At 41.8% G+C, this 18,686-nt stretch overlaps 1 protein-coding gene across 1 annotated transcript in view; it reads right to left on the minus strand.

Annotated features, from left to right (window-relative positions):
• Positions 1-18,686, minus strand: part of rasgrp3 (RAS guanyl releasing protein 3 (calcium and DAG-regulated)) — a 139,748-nt gene that overhangs the window by 35,070 nt on the left and 85,992 nt on the right. Inside the window, exons 4-7 of the mRNA XM_072580503.1 lie at positions 17,037-17,099; positions 12,421-12,552; positions 7,426-7,576; positions 4,205-4,378 (exon numbers count right to left, since the gene is read on the minus strand). Of these exons, the coding sequence (XP_072436604.1) occupies positions 4,205-4,378; positions 7,426-7,576; positions 12,421-12,552; positions 17,037-17,099 (520 nt within the window). The remainder of the gene's footprint in view (positions 1-4,204; positions 4,379-7,425; positions 7,577-12,420; positions 12,553-17,036; positions 17,100-18,686) is intronic.

Raw genomic sequence — 18,686 nt, forward strand, 5'->3', positions numbered from 1 at the left:
GAATCTGTCTGACAAAGGCTAGCACCTGAGATTGCTGAAATGATGGTCAAAGGACAGAACTAGGGCAAACTGCTAATTTAGTAACCCTCATGTAGCCTCATTCTTTTAGTTACATTTCAGTTAAGCCCCAAGATGTAGCAGCTCTGCAACATCACCCAACTCTCCTTGGCCTCAGCCCATCTGCTTCTGGAACCCTCATTCATGCCTTTGTTTCCTCTATACACTGCTATTCCAATGCCCTCCTGGCATTGTGGAAGTCTCCAACATTTTACCTTTCATAAACTCACGATTGTCCAAAATTCTTCCACTCTCACCTTTACCCTAGTGCTTGCTGATCAATACTGATTTGCAGTCAAAGATCAGATTTTAAGCTGTTATTTAATAACCCTTCATAAATCACCCCTCTCTATCTCCACTATCTTCTCTAGCTCCACAGATATCTCTTAATTTTTGCCTCTTAGGCGTTGCTAACTTTACTCAATCTATATTTGTTGCCTAGGCCTAAGCTCTCCACATCCCCTCCCTAAACCTTTGTACCTCAGTATCTCACTCTTTAAGACCCTCTTTAAGACCTTCCACTTTAAGACCCTCTTTAAAACCTACTCCTTTGACCAAACTGTAACCCTGGCATCACCTTTTATGAAGCGTCCCAAGATTCTGTTTCAATAGTGTGAGCTAGACAGAGATACAGGTGTCCAGAGCTGACTGATCACAGTTACATGAGGATTGAGGCACTTCCAAGGAGCAAAACTCCTCAAGGTCTAATTGATCCAGTGGAATTAGTGTCGCTCCCCTCAGCAACCAACACTTAACTTGGTTACAGAGCCGAAAGAAACTCAGTATCAGCTGATTCATGTACAAATCCATTACAACCACTATTATTTCAGCTGGACTGGGCTGGTGTTATTTTAAAACTGTCATCCAACCTGTCAGAATCAATCAGAATGATGGCTTGGCTAGACCCTATCAAAATCAACCAGCATTTTTATATTCTCATCAGCAGTTACACAAACTTAAGAGACTTGTTTTGATTTTCAAAAACAGAAGCTTCTGGTTTCTGCTAGTCATTTTTAAGAATTGTTCTAAAACGTTTTGAAATAAAGATTGCTTTGCATTTACATGGCGCCTTTTCCTACTATCCCAAAATCAACTTCATAGCTAATAAGATGTTCTAATGTGGAAAATGCCGCAGCTAATCTGTGCATAATGAGATCCCAAAGCCAGAGTAGAATAATGACCAGGGTATCTGTGTATTTCTTTTTCAGATGGTGCTTAGTGTGGCATCAATATTCATCAGAATTTACGATCGAGGGCTACATGATTCCCAGATTATATTTCCTGAAGATACAATAAAGTTAAAGGAGATTGACTGCTGACTACTAGCATTTCCAGCAGGACTCTGAGTGAACCATTTGTTTGTGGCAGCGTCTGTTTACCTATCTTAACAGTCTTTCTCATGCAGAGTTTAGGAAGGCTGGTCAGCAATCCAGCCCCAAGTCCAGGTTATGAATGCTTCTTGCTCAAGAGTGTTGCCAAATGAGCTACAATGAACAAAGTGTTTGGAGCATTCACTTTTTTGGCAGTCTCAAACATCTGCTGTTCCACCACATGTAGTTATCAATGGGTTATTGAAGCTGCTGATGTAAATATTAATTTCCCTTTTAGGTGAGGATGCAGAAAAGATTTACAAGGACGTTGCTGAGATTGGAGGGTTTGAGTTATAGGGAGAGACTGGCCAGGTTGGGGCTTTTTTCCCTGGAGTGTCAGAGGCTGAGGGGTGACCGCATCGAGGTTCATAAAATTGATGAGGGACATGGGTAGGGTGAATAGTCAAGATCATTTTCTTAGGGTGAGGGAGTCCAAAACTGGATGGCATAGGTTTAAGGTGAGAGGGGAAAGATTTAAAAAGGACCTGAAAGGTAACTTTTTCACACAGAGGGTGGTGCGTTTATGGAACAAGCTGCCAGAGAAAGTGGTGGAGACTAGTACAATTACAACATTTAAAAAGGCATCTGGATGGGTATACGAATAGGAAGGGTTCAGAGGGAGATGGGTCAAATGCTGGTGTGATCATTAATCTTGCACTCGTCCAATTAGAGGGTGAGAGAGGCTGGTCCTTTGTCAGCTATCCTCTCCTCCAGCAGGAAAACTTGGCTTGGAGACTTTAGATCCATGTTGTTCAAACATATATTACTCATCCTAATCAGTGTCATTTCTTCCCATTTCCTTACCTCCGACTGGTTTCCTGCAATGTTACACATATAGCACAAACCAGTCAAAAACAGAGGAAATGCATGACAGAGAAATAAACAAGCCACAGACTGTCAGCTCAGGATCAGATAAGAAGCTAAAACTTTCCTCAGCCAATCTTACCAACAGCTGTATCACAGATTGCCCCAAAATTTAATGTGTTGCTCCATCAACAAAGGCATCCCGATAAATTTCTAATTCATTAGGTAGGGCAACAACATATAGGTTTTTATACTGTATGTTTTTAAACAGATGATGGAACATGCATAGTAGATTATTTAAGACTATCAACTGTATAGGAATAGCCACATTATATTAAGAGCACATTATATTGAAATTCCACCAAAAAAAACAGTAAATTATAAAGAAATTAAGAAAACCAATCAAACAATCAAGACTACTGCATCTTAAATCATGTACTTTATAGGAATGACTCAATTATAGGAAATTGGCAAACTCATCCAACCAGTCCTCGTTAATGTTTATCTTCCTTTCAGTCTTCGTAATCACATGATCAATCTTGTCTTCACACCTTTTAAAATAGTAATGTCTCATTCTCATCTGAGAACTTCTTTGACCATTGGCTCTCCTTTCCACTTCTTCTCACCTTTTCTTCTTCCTTTCTCCAAGATCCTGAGATTTCCCCCTTCCCAGGTAACACCCCTCCACTGTTACCCAATGTGACTCAGGGCTCACAGTCTTCTGAAGTCCTGAAGAAGGGTTACACCAGAAATGTCAACTTCTCCACCTCCTGATGCTGCCTGGCTTGGCTGTGTTCTTCCAGCCTCCTGCCTGTCTGCTTTGGATTCCAGCATCTGCAGTTTTTTTTGTCTCTCACAGCCTTCTATGTCAGGCATTTACATACACAATGTCCCCTCTGCTATTCCATTTCAGCCACACTGACAGAGTTGCGGTTTTTAAAAATTTGTCAAATATTGAAAACAAACGTATTGCTTGGCTACCCAGCATCTCCGATTCAGACTTTGTCCATCTTATTGTTCAAATGGCATTCACTTCCTGACTACTGAAAATAAATTTTGCCCTTCAGAATAGAAAATGTACTTCATCATTTTCCACAGTCTTGAGTTTATAGGCATTGGCCATTCAGCTGATCAAGCCTGCCCTGCCCAATCAATATAATCATGGCACACAGAAAGCCCTTCAAAGATTCACCCCACTTTATCTATTTAATCTCATCCCTGCAGCACTCCAAACCTGCCTCTCCTTTGCAGCATGGCTGGCAGAAATCTCATCTGGTTTCCTTCCCCTTCACAGAGGCTCCTTTCCTTAGACCCGACATCCTTGACCCATCTCTCTCCAGCTTCAGAAACCTCTTCAAAACCTCTCTCTTCAGCCATTATTTTGATCACCTTCTCCAGTCACCTTCACTCATTTGGCAAAGTGTCTCCATCTCACCTTCTCTTCTGAGATGTTTTGCTCAGCCAGAATAGTACAGGCCATCACAGGTAGGATTAGTCATTCTAAACCTCAAATCTTTACAACAATGTAACTTTGGCTTTGGCTACAGAGCAATTCTGGACTGTGTACAAATTGTCTCGACAGCAAATACTGTCTCAAACAGTTTTTGAGTCCTGTTCTGTTTCCTCACAGGATTAATTTTTTTGGAAGGAGCTGAAGGCTCACTGTTTTCTCATTAATAGGAAAGTTATTATTGGAAACATGCAAGATTGCCAATCGACCCATCACATTTGTATCAGGTCCTGACCGCAGCAACAAAAAATCAATTCCTCCTGCCATGCTCTCCCTGTAGCTCTGCATCATGTTAAATGTTATTTCAGTTTTTCTCTCAAGAGTAAAACTGACCCAGATTTAACTGGGTCTTCTTTGTGCCACACACATTCTTCCACACATACCCCGAGGGGATGCTAAAACAGGCACACCGTGGGGATTGGTAACTAACGCAACAACGAGGACTGTTGTGAAGATTACCCACCTGAGCCACATTAATGAACTTGGTGATGACCTCTGCCCTTTGCACGGGAGTCTGCTTGCTAAGAACCATCAGCTGGAGCCACTGGGAAATGCCATTAAACAATGCGATGGACCTCTCAAGTGTTGGGTTATCCATTAGACAGCGATGTGTAACATAGCTTTGATAATCTGTAAACTGCAAGAAATCACCATTTCAAGATTTAATTAATTTTCTTATTATTGTTTTCAAAACATTTCCTTAGGTTGATTGTTGATGCCCTGTTCTACATGTGGGTCTTTGCCCTACTCCTTTGCCAATGTAATAATGAACACTTGTCCAATCTGATTCAGGATTAGATTGATTTGGAACAGTACCATCTATTTTGTGGATATGATTACTATTTCCACAGAAATCAATAACAAAGTCCATTCAGAACAACAGTCACTACACCTGAACCATTAGCTGTTGTTTCCCCACAGACGCTGCCAGACCTGCTGAGTTTCTCCAGCAATTTTTGCTTTTGCTTGTTCCATTTACTCGAAGAGTGTGGTGCTGGAAAAGCACAGCCGATCAGGCAGCATCCGAGGAGCAGGAGAGTTGATGTTTCATCAGGAATGCCTCGCTTTCTCCTTGTTCCATTTACTCTATTGTAATAAGACTTAACAAAGCTCATGGTGTTTTCTCTGTTTGAAAACGAAACAAGAGGATCATTCTAAGATAGTTAAACTGGATAACACTAAGCAATTATGGGTCAAAGCATTGGATGTGAAGAACAACAGAACCATTTGCAGTCTAAATCCAGAATAAATTTAAGCTGCACTTACTCCCTGAGTGGGAGGAAAGCACTGAGTTGTGGGTATAACCTGAAACATCAAGAACCTTCATAGATAAATCAAAGATAATCAGAGGGTTAGATAGAGTGGACAGGGAGAGCCTTTTTCCACATATGGGGATGGCAAACATGAGGGGACACAACTTTAAAGTGAGGGGAGATAGGTATAAGACAGATGTCAGAGGTAGTTTCTTTACCCAGAGAGTAGTAAGGATATGGAATGCTTTGCCTGCAATGGTAGTAGATTCGCCAAGTTTAAGTGCATTTAAGTCTTCATTGGACAGGCATATGGACGTACATGGAATAGTGTAGGTGGGATGGGCTTCAGATTAGTATGACAGGGCGGCGCAACATCGAGGGCCAAAGGGCCTGTACTGCGCTGTAAAAAAATATTCAGTGAAACACTTTAATGCTGCAATTAAACATTCTGCCATTTCCTCGTGTCACATGCCATGGTTGGTGGGATTGTTTAATCATGAGAAAAGGACCTTTCAGTTATTAACATATCACACTGCACCTTCAGGACAACATACATTGTCCATCACCGCAGTGTGAAATGCCCTGCGTATTAACGTTTGTATAGATTAGATTCCCTACAGTATGGAAACAGGCCCTTCGGCCCAACAAGTCCACACCAACCCTCCAAAGAGTAACTCACCCAGACCCATTGGTAACCTATATTTAAACTCAACTAATGGATCTAATGCTATGGGCAACTTAGCATGGCCAATTCATCTAGCCAGCGTATCTTTGGAATGTGGGAGAAAACCAGAGCATCCAAAGTAAACCCACACAAACAGAACGTGCAAATGCCACACAGATAGTTGCCCAAGGTGGGAATTGAACCCAGGTTCCTGGCACTGTGAGGCAGCAGTGCTAACCACTGAGCCAGAGTATTGGCCTTACATGAGTCAGGCTCCATCTCATACAACTGATGAATCTTTAGGCAATGTTATAATAATTATATCCTATATAAAGTCAACATAAACATAGAAAACATGACTTTTTAAGAAATCCAGAAATGAAGTGAAAATTGACTCTTTTTTTGTAAGTATACAGGTGCTAATATTTTAACAATTTCAATCACGGAAGTGGGCATAGCTGGCCCTTCATTACCCATCCCTAATTGTCCAGAGGGCAGTTAAGAGTCAACCACATTGCTATGGGTTTGAAGTCACATGTAAGCCAGACCAGCTAAGGATGGCAGATTTCCTTCCCTAAAGGACATTAGTGAACCCGACGGCTTTCTATAAAAATCAGCAATGGTCACATGGTCACTATTAAATCAACTTCCTCCTAAAGGTTTTTATTGAACTCAAATGTCATGGCAGGATTCAACCACTTACCCTCAGAACATGACCCTGGGATCCTGGATTGCCAATCCAATGGCATTATCACAATGCCACCATCTCCCCTTTATGTTCTGCATTTTGTGATAATTTTAACTTCTGTTAACACTTGCCTTTTAATGTTGTACTCATCATTGCCTCCTCACATGGTTAATGTAGACCCATTGAGACATAAGCTTCCAGCTGTGCCGATCAGCAAATAGCTGACATGGGGTGGTTGACAGGAGCCTAGGTTCACTCAATGGTTGATCTGGAGACGTTCTTCTGTACCACACCCTTCCCTGATGGAAACTGCTCACCAATCCAGGTAAATGTGAGCATTATCCCCTCCTTTCCATGCCAGAATAGCTAGTTGCAGAGCAGGGGAAGGAACAGAAACCCCAGGCAACTGCAACCTGTTTTCTGGTAAAGAGCGTCACAGTTGAAAGAAGACACAAAAATGCTCATAATTACCCATCAAGGTGAACAGCATAGATACAATTAAGGTGACACTTGACAAGTAAACGAGGGAGATACAGACAGGAAGTTATGCCGAAATAAAAACAGAAAATGCTGGAGAAACTCAGCAGGACTGACAGCATGTGTGCAGAGAATTAACATTGAAACAAGGGTGACTCTTCTTCAGGATTCAGAGTTCGGGTACTGAGCAAGAGTCATTTCCAGACTTAAGACATTAACTCTGTTTCTCTCTCCACTGATGCTGCCAGACCTGCTGAGTTCCTCCAGCATTTTCTGATTTCCTTTCAGATTGTCAGCATCTGCAGAATTTTGTTTGATGGATGAGTTTTTCTTGCAGCCACATGAGGATCTGAAATCTTTGAGTCCCAGTTTGCAGGAGGGACAGTTGTTCAATTTACCAAGCAGAAAAGTTCGGTGATCTGAGCTAGAAGATTATACATTTGGAATGAATTTGGAAAACTTACAGCATTCTTCACTTGCAAGGAAGCGGGAGAACATTTGGGAAGTGCCAAGGTGTTGGCTAAGAATGGTGACATTTTATTTGCGAAATGTGCCATTTTAAACACAACAAAACCAACTCTCTGAAATGAACAATCACAAACCGATATCCGTCGGAAGGATTTATATTCCAGGAAGGAAAGGTGTTCTGCCAGCTCCAGTGGCTCTAAGTGATCGAATAACAGAGAAGCTTTCCCCTTCTTCTTGGAAGCCTTCTTACGTTGAGTGACCCGTCTCATCCAGTCATAGGACGGACTGTTTGAAAAAAAAGAGTGATGTTAATGGATTAGCCAAGGTGAGAAATCTGAACTTCATCTACTGTCATGTTATCACCGTAAATTAAGGAAGTTGTATTTTTATAGCACTCTTGTCTGCCCAATGCAAATGTGAAAGGGACAACACGGCAACAAAATATTTTCGTAATGTAGTCACTGTTGTGGAAATTTTGTGCACAGAAAGTACCGACAAGAGCAGCATGAGAATGGCCAGATGATCTGTTCTGCTATTGATAGATAAACACTGCAGGAAACTAGGAATAGCATCCCTATTCTTCCTCAGACCAATGCCTTGGAACATTTTGCACCCTCTGTCTAAGAAGACAACTGGGGTCTCAATTTAACATCTCCTGCGAAAACTCCAGCCCTTCTTAGAATCCCTACATGTGGAATCAGGCTTTTTGACCCACCAGGTCCACACTGACCCTCTGAGGACTATCTCATTCAAACCCATTCCCAATTACTCTACATTTACCCCTGACTAATGCACCTAACCTACACATCCCTGAACACAATGGGCAATTTATAATGGCCAATTCGTCTAACCTGCACACCTTTGGATTGTGGGAAGAAACCAGAACACCTGGAGAAAACCCGTGCAGACATGGGGGGAACATGCAAACTCTACGCAGACAGTCACCCAACCCAGGTCTCTGGCGCTGTGAGGCAGCAGTGCTAACCACTGAGCCACCATGTCACCCCTTCTGACAGTGCAGCATACCATCAGTGCCGCACCGGAGTGTCAGCCTGGATTTTCAAGGCCTGGAGGGAACCTGCAGCCCATTTCCTTGAGTCTCAGAAAGTAAAGGGTCGCCTAAATTAGACGGCCACCAATTAGAGCAGTTCTCCTGCTGCAGAGTTGGCCTAGATGTGAACGCAACCTCGTGAACCAAGGACGAAAGTCACAGGTCCAAGCTTCAATTTGGCGACTGAAGCACAATTAAGCTGGCACTGAAATGCAATTCTGAAAGGGTGCTACATATTCAGAGGCATCACCTTTCAGATAAGCCCCAATGGAGGACCAGAAGCCTTCTCCCGGGCACCATGGCCAACACTGATCCTTCAGCCAATATCTGAAACAGAAGATCTGGTCATCTATTTCACTGCTGTTTGTGGGAACCTGCTGTTTATTAGATTACATCAGAGATGACATGTCCTTACAAAAGATCTGGTACTGAACAGGTACTTCAACACATTTAAATATTACTCACCATTTTGATGTCAGAAAGATTTTATAATCACACTGGAAGGAAGTGAGCACAAAATTTAGACAGTGACATATGGGTCTTTATGAATATTAAAACTGGGAACATTCACAACATGGATCTTCCAATGTTGTGATAGATAACACTACCATCTATTCAAGCAGAAATGATGGAACCCTCTGATAATACCAGTCCCACAGAGGCCAAGGGGCAAAACCCTAGCCTCACCACACCAAGATTCTGGATGAAAAATGAGCATAAAGTGTGGTACATTAAGAGGCCTTTGAAACATGAATTACTTTAGACATCATTAAAGCATCCTTGGCAGCTATTCAATATAGACATTTGGTTCTCTGGATATATTCATAAAGAGGCTAATGTCTATTTTAGAACCAAAATTGGAAATCCAGCCAATCTCCAGGTGCAGTCTTCAGCAATTATACTTGCCAATTTCCAACATACTAAAGCTGATAGGTTTTCTCCCAATGTAGAGATCCCCACATACAAACCAACAATTAGGAGCAGGAGTAGCCAGCTGGACCCCTTGAGGCTGCTCTGCCATTTGACGAGATTGTGACTGAGTTGATGACTCATCTTCCTCCCTATTCTTTGGTCCCCTCGCTTATCAACAATCTATCTACCATTGTCTTAAAAATACTTTTTTTAAAACTCTGCTTTCACTGTCTTCTGAGAAGGAGAGTTCCAAAGGCCAGCAACCATCTGAGAAGAAAAATATCCTCCCTATCTCTGTCTTAGGCAGACCCCCTCATTCTCAATTTTCCCACCAAATGTTTGCACGTGACCCTGACATGATCTCTCAGGCTCTAAATGCTTCAATCAAGTTGCCTCCTATCCTTCTAAACGCCAGTTGATAGGAATCTAGCCTTTCCTTTCCTCATAAGACAACACACCCTATTTTTATTCATTCATGGGAATGCAAGCATCGCTGGCTGGGCCAGTATTTATTGTTCACCCCTAATTGTTCAGAGGGCAAATGCTGTGAGCCTGGAGTCACATGTAACCCAGACCAGGTAGGAATGGCAGTTTCCTTCCCTAAAGGACATTAGTAAACCAGAAGGGGTTTTCCAACAATTGACATCAGTTTCAAGCCTATCATTAGACTCTTAATTCCAGAGTTTTAACTGATTCAAAATTCCATCATCTGTCATGGTGGAGTTTGAATTGAGGACCCCGGATCATTACTGGGGTCTCTGGATTAATCATCTAGTGATAATACCATGATGCCGCTGCCTCTCCCAAGTATTAGTCTAGTAGCCCTTCTGAATTGCTTTTGATGCATTTTCATCTTTAAATAAGGAGACTAATACTATATGCAGCACTTCAGATGTGGTCTCACCAGTGCACTATATAACTGAAGTATAACCTCCCCGCTTTTGTATTTAATGGCCTGCAATAAACAATAACATTCTCTTCCTAAATACTTGCTGTGCCTGCAAACTAGCTGCTTGCAATACATGCATGAAGACACTGAGATCCCTCTGCAATGAGGAGATCTGCAATCCCGATTTAGATAGCATACTTGTTTTTCATTCTTCCTGCTAAAATGGACAATTTCACATTTTCCAACATCTCTTGCCAAATCGTTAAATTGCTTGCTTAACTTTTTATCTGACCTTGTAGCCTCATTAATTCCTCTTCACAACTTACTCTTCTATCTATCTTTGTGGAATCAGCAAACTCAGCAACTATAATTTTGCCCCTTCCTCTAAATCACTGAAACAAATTTTATAAAGTTGAGGCATCAACACCGATCTCTATGGCACACAGCTTGTTGCATATTGCCAGTCAGAAAATTTATGCCCACTCACCGTTTCCCTGTGAGTTACAAATCTTATATACATGCCAATAAGTTACCTCTCTACAATATGAGTACTTATTCTCTGCAACAATGTTGTGGCATCTATCAAATGCTTTCTGTAAGTCTAATGAAAGTACTTATACTGGTCCCCCCTTCATTCACAACATGTGTTGCTTCCTCGAATAATTCTAATAGGTTCGTTAAACATGATTTTCCTTTCATAAAACCATGTGAACTCTATCAGATAACCCTCACTTTGACAACATGACCTGCTATAACATTGTTAATAATAGCTTGTAATGTTTTTCTTATCATAGATGTTAAAATAACTCTCCTGTAGTTTCCTGCTTTCTGTCTCCTTACTGTTTTTGAATAAAACAGTTACATTTGCTATCATTCCAGTGTAATGAGACCTTTCCTGGCTCAAGGGCATTTTCGAAAACTAAAACCAATGCCTAACTTTTAAGACCCGAGGATAAAGTCCATCAGGAGCCAGGAACCTGTCAGCCTGCTGCTACAGTAATTTACTGAGTACCATTTCCCTAATAATCATAATTTTCAAATAATCTGGCATCTCCTTATTTTTCATTATTAATTCACCAGCCTCACTTTGCTTAGGGTCAATGTTCTTTGTCAATTCTTTTTCAAGGTCTATAGACCAGTATGTTTACCTTTCCACGAGCTTTCTCTCATACTCAGTGTTATTTCCTTCCTTACTAATCTTTTAGTCAATCTTAGTTTTTTTATATATATTCTGCCCAATCTTCAGACCTGCCTCCCAATGTTGCACAATTATATGCAATTTCTTTACTATTTAACTTTTTAGGTTAGCTGCAAATTGTTCAGTTTCATTGGAAAGAGTGCATTCTGAAATAGCCTTTAAAAGTCTGCCACTGCCTCTCTATTTGCCACTATCTTGGGTTAATTTAGCTTTAGTCCACTTTAACTAGCTCTGCTTTCATGTTCTCATAACTACCTTTAAAACTTTAAAATATCAGATTTGGACCGATTTCTCTCTCACTCAAAGTGAATGAAAAATTCTATCATATTATGATCACTGCTACTAAGGAGCACCTTCATTACAATTACATCCTATTCATTGCACCACAATCTAACATGGTTTGCTGTGGCCCCACACAACATTAAATCTTGCATTCTGAATCTTTAATATTTCTTCCACACCAAAAGCACTTTAAACTGTCAGTATGATTGCTCACCTAGTACCTTTACTGCATAGGTGCAACGTTATAAAGTTTGATTACTAGAATTTCTAGACAGCGTAGCCAGTATCCCTTGTGAAGTCATTGCATTTATATGGGAAAAAGGTACTCTCATTTCTGAAGCTAAAAGTGCTTGTGAAATAAAGGGAATAATGTCACTTGAATATCTTTCAAAAAGAAGGATATTCTCCCCGTGTCTGCGTGAGTTTCCTCTGGATGCTCCAGTTTCCTCCCACAGTCCAAAAAGAAATGTGCAGGTTAGGTGAATTGGCCATGCTAAATTGCCCATAGTGTTAGGTGAAGGGGTAAATGTAGGGGAATGGGTGCGTTGCTCTTCGGTGGGTCGGTGTGGACTTGTTGGGCTGAAGGGCCTGTTTCCACACTGTAAGTAATCTAAAAGATATAGAGCACCCTTCACAACCTCAAGAGTATTGTACCATATAGAATTCACTAAGTTACCTAATTATCCCTTAAATAAAGTTTATAATTATCTCTCACTCAATGCAAAAGATAATTTCTGTAATGAGTATCGCAGCACGTGCTGACTGTCAGGTGTTGAAACACACAAACACTTGCTTACATGCTGGAGATGTCGATGAGTTTACTGTGCTCCTCACATCCCAGCTGGCTGGCCAGTTCCCGAAACTCCTCTGTCAGACGAACCAAACCGAGATCCAAGTTAAATTCAGCAGGGAATTCAGAAATCCAGTACCTGTACATCCACGTGCAGAAAGACAGGTGAATTACAAGCTTTCTGTTTGGCAAGCCAAGACATCAGACAGACGATAACACTTCATGGTTAACACTTGGAATGAGGTTTGGTCATTATTTAGCCCCTCAAGCCATACATGCCTAAGCTGTGACCTCACTCCGTGTACATTTGGTTCCTAACCCTCAAGACCTTTCATTAAAAATTATCTACCAATCATTTAAGATAAACAATTGATCCAACAATTACAACTTGAGGAAAGGAGTTTAAAAATTGTAAAATGCTTTGCAGGTAAAAGATTGTCCTAATTTCATACCTCACAATCTGATTTTCAAACCATGGCCCCTTGATTTACTAGCTGACACTGTTACTTCCAAACTACCTTTTCTCTTCCTCTTAATATGCCAAAACCTTTAATCGGATCCTCAAACCTTTAAAATCCCAGGTAATACAACCTTGGTTTGCCTTTTCGTCTCTTCAGAAGTCAGCCCTTAGAGTCCAAGTCTCACTCTAATGAAACTATACTGCCTTCCTTCTGGAGCTCACATACCCTTCCTAAAGTGTGGTGCCTAGAAATAGAGTCATAGAGTCAGACAGGAAACAAACCCTTAAGTCCAATTCGTCCATGTCAACCAAGTTTCCCAAACTAAGCTAAGTCTCACTTGCCTGTGTTTGACCCACATCCCTCTAAACCTTTCCTATTCATGTAGCTGTCCAATGTCTTTTTAATGTTATAACTGTTCCAGCATCTACCATTTCTTCTGGCAGTTCATTCCACACAGGAACCACACTTTGTTTGAAAAGGTTGTCCCTCAGGAGCTTTCAATTCTCCAGGCGTGGCCCTCTCGATGTGAACCCACACTGAACAAAGCAGCAGGAAATCTAGATAAAATGTAGTACTGAATGGAAGAAATCAAATTGATCCATCCGCAGTAATTAATGAATCTAAAGGTCAGTGTCAAAAATATCAGGCACTTAAGGGAGACTTTTCCAATCAGGTCAAGGTATATGTTAAACTGACCAGCCCTTGGTTTTCTATCCATTCACCTTAATGGATAGAAAATCATTGGCTAGGAGGTGTACAATTTCAGGATATGTGGTCTGACCACACTTCAGGACTAATGGAGCAGAGGAAATGTCCTTTCTTACCATAGTGTTGAGAAAGGCAAAGCATTCAGCAACTGTTTTGAAAACAGTTTAATATTATTTATTATTTTACATTTGTTATGTTGCAGTTCTGATTAACTTTATCAAAATGGATCTTTGTAAACACCCAACCGGGAACAGGATTGGGTTTAGAAGGGAAGACGAAGTCTAAAGTGCTGAATTGGTCTATCCTAGGGCCAACTAAGCCAGGGAGAGGCTGGATGGAGGTAGGAGAATGCAAGACTACTCAGTTTTTGGGATTTTCCTCAAAGAATATTAAGAGATGAATCACGTCCAAAGAGATACTTTTCTTCTATTCTGGAGTTGGTTTTGCATCCAATCAATCTGTGGGCGGCACGATGGCACAGTGGTTAGCACTGCTGCCTCACAGCACCAGAGACCCGGGTTCAGTTCCCGCCTCAGGCGGCCGACTGACTGTGTGGAGTTTGCACATCCTCCCCGTGTCTGTGTGGGTTTCCTCCAGGTGCTCCGGTTTCCTCCCACAGTCCAGGTTAGGTGAATTGGCCAAGCTAAATTGCTAGTAGTGTTAGATGAAGGGGTTAATGTAGGTGAGTAGGTTGCGCTTCGAAGGGTTGGTGTGGACTTGTTGGGCCGAAGGGCCTGTTTCCACACTGTAACTAATCTAATCTGATTGCGCCCGAAGGGAATTCAATATTCCACTCGATGCCCTAAGCACAAAGCCTCTCCATCATTGCAATAAGCAGGTTGCTGCATGAACAGTAAACTGGAGTAGGACCAATATATGTCAGGCACCAGGCCTCCTTGGGAAATGTCATTGGGTCAGCAGTGTTGAAGGGGAGAGTGAGCAGAGCTCCTGAGATCAGTGCTACAGCTCTGACACTCAGCGGATTGGCAATCTCGATGTAGCCCGAGTACAGCTGGTTCTGTTAGATCTTGTTGGGTCAGAGGAGGAACCACCCGACTCCAATCCCGCTGACATGCACTTAAACCATTTACACCAGAGGTATATAAGGTTATACATTGGAGTAAAGGCTGACTGTGCTCGGGTGTTAGTGTTGGGATCCAACCCTTATCAGCCACCATAAAGGCACTGATTAGAACATAGAACATAGAACGTAGAACATAGAACAATACAATGCAGAACAGGCCCTTCGGCCCTCGATGTTGCACCGACCTGTGAACTATTCTCAGCTCGTCCCCCTACACTATCCTATCATCATTTATGTGTTTGTCTAAGGATTGTTTAAATCTCACAAATGTGGCTGAGTTGACTACATTAGCAGGTAGGGCATTCCACGCCCTTACCACTCTCTGCGTAACCTGCCTCTGACATCTGTCTTAAATCTATCACCCCTCAATTTGTAGTTATGCTCCCTCATACAAGCTGACATCATCGTCCTCGGAAAAAGACTTTGACTGTCTACCCTATCTGATCCTCTGATCATCTTTTATGTCTCTATCAAATCTCCTCTTAGCCTTCTTCTTTCCATTGAGAACAGATCCAAGTCTCTCAGCCTTTCCTCATAAGACCTTCCTTTCAGACCAGGCAACATCCTGGTAAATCTCCTCTGCACCTTTTCCAATGCTTCCACATCCTTCCTGAAACATGGGAACTGTACACAATATTTCACTAGTGTTTTGTATAGTTGCAACATGATATTGCGGCTCCAGAACTCAATCCCTCTATGAATGAAACCTAACACACCATACGCCTCCAGCTTGGGGTCAGCACTTGGACCCTGATAAAAGACTGCATGGTGCCACCCTACCATCATAGAATCCCTACAGTGTAGAAACAGGCCATTTGTCCTGTTAAGTCCACACCAACCCTTCAAAGAGCACCACACCCAACCCCTGTAACCCAGCATTTATCATGGCTCATCCACCTAGCCTGCACCTCTTTAAGCTCTGGGAGGCAACCACAGCAAACCCATATAGACGTGGGCAGAATATGCACACTCCACACAGACTGTCGCCCATGGGTGTAATCGAACCTGGGTTCCTGGTGCAGTGAGGCAAAGTGCTAACCATTGAGCTACCATGCTGTACAATGGAACAGAGCAATCACAATAAATCCTTAGGACTGTTCATCATGTACCATTTACTTCTGAATATCATAAATTAGCTTAAGCACTGTAAAGGTTAAGGTTATCGCTGGATATCATTTATCATGGTCATGGAATCTTTTCCATTCCTTATACATGTTGGCATGAACCAGGCATTGCTTTAAGAACAGGGATAAACCAATTAGGTGAAAACCTTGCCTTTGTAATGGACTTATTGAAAACCTTCATATATTTGAAGCTATTTCTATTGACATAGAGAATGGGATAATACAAGAAGTCTTGATCAGAATTCTGAACGTACACCTGGCAAAGGTTTGATGCCCTGGCTAATGGATTTCTCCTGGATTAAACTCCCTGTACTCATTAATACCAGGCATACTGTCCTCCTAACTAATATACAAGAATCATTCAGGCAAACATGTGCACCATTTGCTTAAATGCCTTTGTCCAGATATCAATCTCAGACCACACAAGTTAAGGCTGTGAGTAAATCAACAAATTAGAAACAAATGGAATCAGATTAATCTCTCTACATAGCTCATATCTGCCAAACATGCAGTTTTCACTGGAAAAAGACTGTTCCCTGCTCGGTCTCCTCGTCTTTAAAGTTCCTTTCTCTCTCTGTCTTTTGGGAGTCCAGTCTCCTCCATTCTAAATCGTGGATAACATTGACCCAAGCAACACATAGGAGAAAGTGAGGACTGCAGATGCCAAGCAACACATAGGTCAGCTCCATTCTGCATACGGAGACAGGATATGATGATTCTGATGGCTCCCTAGTGTCAAACATTCCACCAATATATTATTGTTTGACATATGAATAAATGATGGAATGGTGAGTTATTGGAGAGCTGAGGATCTTCCTGAAATAACTTCATGAAGACCATCGCCAAGTCACCCTTTATTTACACGTGGAGAGTACAAGACACTGACCCAACTCCCTCTGAGCCAATTCCTAGATTGAACAGAACCCCTGACACGCCTGTTCTTATCTGTCAATCTGGGCTGTCTGATTGGACCAGATTACCAGCCCCAATCAGGGAACTCATATTCTATGAGGTCCACCTGGTTGACCTCATCTTGATCCCTACACTTCCCATGCTGCATTTTGGCAAAATGAAGAAAGCCACAGATCTTATGTCCTTTGTGAGGCTGTACACAAGGTTTCTCATCTCAGGCTTACTGAGAGAAGCTATTGTGCATACTGTAACCACATTGAGCCAGTAACACTGCTCACAAGGATCTCCCTATTTATTTCCTCCGGTTAAAGATGAGGCCATTTCAGCTTCTTACCTCATTAAGTGGCAGATTTTGAGTCGAAATGCATCGCAGTCTTCACCGGTGGCTTCCCGATACGTTTGAAGGTCAAGGAAAACAGCCTGACCCTGTGTTCGCACATGCTGTTTAACTTTCCGGGTACTGATTCAGTGACAGAGAAAACAGGAATTCTTCGAGCTTGATTCCTCTTTAACTTACAAACAGAAAAGCCTGCACTCAAACCGATTGAGGTAATTTCTAGTCAAGCCTTTCTCTAAAGCCACTTTCTCTCTTTTATAGTAGGTTGCCACACTTGATTCGAGACATGGTTAATTTTGATTTTTGCAGAAAGATTCCTTTTTAAATGAGAACTAAACAGGTTACAGGGAATTCTCTCCTGCTACTGAGATGGTTGGAGGTAAGCAAGCTAGTTCTCACTAACTCACACAGGAAACCTCAAATACCTTTAACAGCAAGAAATGCTACCCACATTCCAATTGCCATTTTTGAACACAGATATTTCTTTCACCAGTTCACACAGTAAGTTCAAAACCTATGTCTACTGATACTGGAAATTTGAAATTGAATGGAAAATGCTGGAAACATTCAGCAGGTCCAGCAGCATCTGTGGGGTAAGGACAAAGCTAATATTTTAGGTCTCTAACCTTTCGCCAGGAAGCTTCACTCTTCACATTCATCATTACCCGCCCTTGTGAAGCAGAGTCTGCGTACACCCCAAATCAGAAAATCGACTGGAATAAAGGCAAAATACCGAGGATGCTGTAAATCTGAAATAAGTACAGAGAATGGTGGAGAAACTCACCAGGTCTGGCTGCATCGTGGAGAGAGAAACAGAGTTAATGTTTTGAGCCCAGGATGACTCTTTGAACAGAAAAACACCAGACTCGAAACGTTAAGTTGGCTTCTTTCGCCATTTATGCTGCCAGATCCATTGGGATTCTCCAGCATCTTCTGACTTTGTTTCAGAAAATCTACTGATTTCAAGATCAAGAGGAAGCCTCCAACTGAATCCAGTTAAATAATCTTTTAACTTTACCCCGATTTGGAATACAGTACTTTTCCATGCCTGCCGACTCATGTGGAAGGTGTTCTCAACCTTGCTCAGCAGTAGTTAAAGGTCTGGGATGCCAAACATTGACAGGACTGGTCTCTAGACTGGTGAAAATCAACATCAGGAACACCTTGACAGTATTAACAAAGAGAGGTATTGAGAATCCACAAAAGTTTAATCACCCCTTTGCTCCCTTTTACAGAACATGTATCACCACCAAGACCTTTCTTAAATAAAATGCATCTTTTTAAAAAGATGATTACATTTTTTGCAATTTTGTTTCCTCTACCAATTAAGTTGCGAAGAAAAGTTAAGAAAAACTGTTCAATCTGATCTGATAGCAGTGGAGGCTCCGAGAGTTGAGGTTTAGATTTATATTTTTGGCCTCCAATACAATAGTCACTGAGTAGGAATGTCGAACTAATGGTACAGGCAATGACAGAGTGAAGTAGGGTTAGAGATCAGTGGCTAGGCTCTGCCTTTTGCTGATTTAGAATGTGGCAGGAGCCTATGCTTAATACCTAACTCCAGGAATGACAGGTGGGCATCAATAACTGCCCATACAGAGTGGGCAGCTAACCCAGCGGCCATTTAAGGCTCTGGGTGGTGGCGCA

This window comes from Chiloscyllium punctatum, chromosome 11 (assembly GCF_047496795.1).
Source record: "Chiloscyllium punctatum isolate Juve2018m chromosome 11, sChiPun1.3, whole genome shotgun sequence".
In the NCBI taxonomy this organism is placed as follows: Eukaryota; Metazoa; Chordata; class Chondrichthyes; order Orectolobiformes; family Hemiscylliidae; genus Chiloscyllium; species Chiloscyllium punctatum.